This window comes from Palaemon carinicauda, chromosome 39 (assembly GCF_036898095.1).
Source record: "Palaemon carinicauda isolate YSFRI2023 chromosome 39, ASM3689809v2, whole genome shotgun sequence".
Taxonomy (NCBI): Eukaryota; Metazoa; Arthropoda; class Malacostraca; order Decapoda; family Palaemonidae; genus Palaemon; species Palaemon carinicauda.
The window spans coordinates 30,065,338-30,068,628 of NC_090763.1; the positions used below are offsets into that span (position 1 = coordinate 30,065,338).

Genomic DNA, 3,291 nt, shown 5'->3' on the forward strand with positions numbered 1-3,291 from the left:
AAGCCTTATGATAGAATACTAAGAGAACTGATGTTTTGGTGCTTGAGGAAGAGAAAAGGGCCAGAGAAGTTGGTTAAAATGGTAGAGATGACATACAAAAGAACAAGAACAAAACTAATAACAGCTGTTGGAGAAACAGAAACCTTTGAAGTTAGTATTGAATTACATCAGGGGTCAGCACAAATCCCGTTTTTATTTGCCTTGGTCTTTGATGTGGTAAATGAAGGGATCAGAAATGAGAATTATGGGAGTTGCTATATGCAGATGATTTTGTGATTACCACTGAAAATGAGGTGAAAATACATAAAAAGGTGATAGAGTGGCAAGATACTTTGGAGAGGGGTGGCTTGAGGGTAAATGTGGCTAAGACTAAAGCTATGGTAAGCAGTAAGGAAGGTAGGGATAGGATAGCAGTACATGAAAGTAGAGTGGTAGTTATAAAATAGGTAGAACAATTTAGATACTTGGGATCTACTATAAATCTGGAGGGAGGATTTAAGGCTAAGCTGAAAATAGGATAAAAGCAGCATGGGGAAAGTAAAGGGAGGTAGCAGGAGTGGTATGTGATAAGAAAAAAGCCAATCAAAGTAGAAGTGATGATCTAGAGCACACTAATAAGACGAGTGTTAATGTATGGATCAGAAACATGGTCTCTAAGACGAGAAGAGAAAGCAAAACTTGAGAGAACAGAGAGCCAAGGTGGATTACAGGAATATTATTGCTTGAAAGATTGGAAATGATGACATAAGAAGAATGGCAGGTTTGGTAAAGATTACAGATATGATAAAAATGTCACGACTGATATGGTGTGGGCACGTGTTTAGGATGGATGATGGGGAGGAAATGAGGGCTATGGAGGAATCTGCTAAGGTTAGAAGATCAAGAGAGGGGCAGAATAGATGGCGAGAAAAGGTGAAGGATTCTATAGAGAGAAGATGTTTGGCGGAAGAGAATGCATTTGATAGAAGGTATTGGAGAGGGTGCATCAGGCAACTGATCCCTTAATGTAGAGATAACAGTGGGGAAGAAGTAATGTATATATATATATATATATATATATATATATATATATATATATATATATGGGTCTAGGACTTGTCGTCTAAAGCACTTTCGTCTAAAGCCATTTCGTCTAAAGCAATTTTGTCTAAAAAGACTTTGGTCTAAAAGCTCTTTGGTCTAAAAGCTCTTTGGTCTAAAAGCACTTTGGTCTAAAATACATAAAATGCATAAAAAGGTAAAATGATAAGTCAAAAGTACTAAAAATGTTTTATTAAGATATAAATTCATATAATTAAAGATAAAATCTTAACTATTGCAAGAAAAGTAATTAAAAATACTAATAATGCAATACAAAAAATTGGTTAAAGATAAAATCTTAACTATTATAAGAAAAGTAATTAAAAATACTTATAATGCAATACAAAAATTGCGAAATAAAAACATGTAAAAATTTATAAAAATGTAAATAAGAGACAGCATTTAAAAAGAACTCAAATTATGTGCAATGCTTCTGAGGTAATCTTCCAATAAACGATTCTGGTAATCAGCAACAACATTGTAAATTCTTTGCTCTCTTCTTGCTACTTTGGTATTTGGTTTCTTGGGGTTTGCTCCTACGATAAGTTGAGATATTCTTGTTTTGACGATTTTTTCTGCTCTTCTTAGAGCATCCAGAACATTATATAAATTTGAATGAGATCGAACCAATACACCAAATCGTCTATGCCATGCTTCAACTGAATTTATCGTACGAGCGTTACCTGCGATGGTAAGTTCATAAACATTCCATCCATGTACTGAAAATAATGGCTTGGACCGTCTTCCATTTCGTCTTTGCATCCCGTTTACAAAAGTATTGTCTATGTATTCAATAAACGGCAATGCATTTTCTGGTACTTCTTGTTTTAAACATTGCATTCCTCTCGGTACACCATCAATAAGCAGAAAGGCCAGAGCATTAACTTTCCGACAAAATAAAGAAAAGTCTGTATCATTATTGTAATGAGTAACAAGACCCAACTGCTGAATTTTTCTCCACGTCGTTTGACAAAAATGAAAAAAACAAAAATGTACAGTAACATCACCTAAAGCAGGCAAAAATGCATTTCGAGTTGCAACTTCAAAGTCAATGCTTACTTCTGTTACGTCAGTTTCAATTCCGAGTGCTTCCATATTTTCTAAAAGTGCATACAACATCTTAACATAAATTTCTTCCGATTTCCCTGGTAGTAAAGCAAAAAGAAGTGGATGTATTATCCCGTGGATTTCTGCATGAATTGTATATATTTGATAAAAGATGTTTGGACACGTTTCAAAAGTGCCATCAGCTAACCAGTGCTTTGAGGATCCCAACTTTGGCAATGATGATGGGGCCGCAAAGATCAAAACTCTATCCTCATCGTCTGATCCACTATCATGTAGCAACCAGTTTTCTTCTCCCAATGTTATTCTATACCTACCTTGCACATCTACATCGGCTAATGATGTCAGAAGCTTGGGAAATTGTTTACTTCTTAATTTCCGAACATTTCGAGTCATAGAAGCACTGGTAGGAAGCAGCGGCTGGGAACATTCAGGAACCTGACTAATCACTTCAGATATAATTGCTGTCGGCGTTTCAGATGTTGTACTAGTATAGTATATATATATATATATATATATATATATATATATATATATATATATATATATATATATATATATATATATATATATATATATATATAGAATTGAAAAACACAAACAATCTGAAGCTCTTCTATTCCGAGTGTCGTACCAAAAAAATAAAAAATCTATCTGAAGCACTCCGAACCACATGTCTCAGCGTATAACAAACTTGGTCCATAACTTTATCATGAAGGCTATAAAGCCAACTCTAACTCGTAACACAAGTCACCGCTAGAGCACAGAGACAGCCCAGATGGTATATGAAACACCCCCTCCCCCAAATCCTACTCGCCCAACCATACCCGTCTACACCGACAGGGCGCATGCAGCTCCGCTATGCTTTTGCTGCAGACTGTTTATAATGACGATAGCGAATCGAAACTTTCTCAATCAAGACATATCTCCGGGTTCCCATTACTCTTCCAGAGATGTCTCGGTTTTAACTGGCTCTTTATCAAACCCACGATGGACTCCTCTCTCTCTCTCTCTCTCTCTCTCTCTCTCTCTCTCTCTCTCTCTCTCTCATTTTAATTTCATCATAGTCTTTATAGTTTATAACGATCTATTCAAGCCAAAGGAAAAATACTATAATATGAACTTCTGTCCGTTTATCTGTCTTTT

At 35.6% G+C, this 3,291-nt stretch overlaps 1 protein-coding gene across 1 annotated transcript; it reads right to left on the bottom strand.

The window, feature by feature from the left end:
* Positions 1 to 1,482: 1,482 nt before the first annotated feature.
* On the bottom strand, positions 1,483 to 2,541 carry LOC137631318 (uncharacterized). Its single transcript, XM_068363095.1, has one exon. It carries the CDS (start codon positions 2,539 to 2,541, stop codon positions 1,483 to 1,485), a length of 1,059 nt encoding a protein of 352 aa, XP_068219196.1.
* Between the last annotated feature and the right edge of the window lie 750 nt (positions 2,542 to 3,291).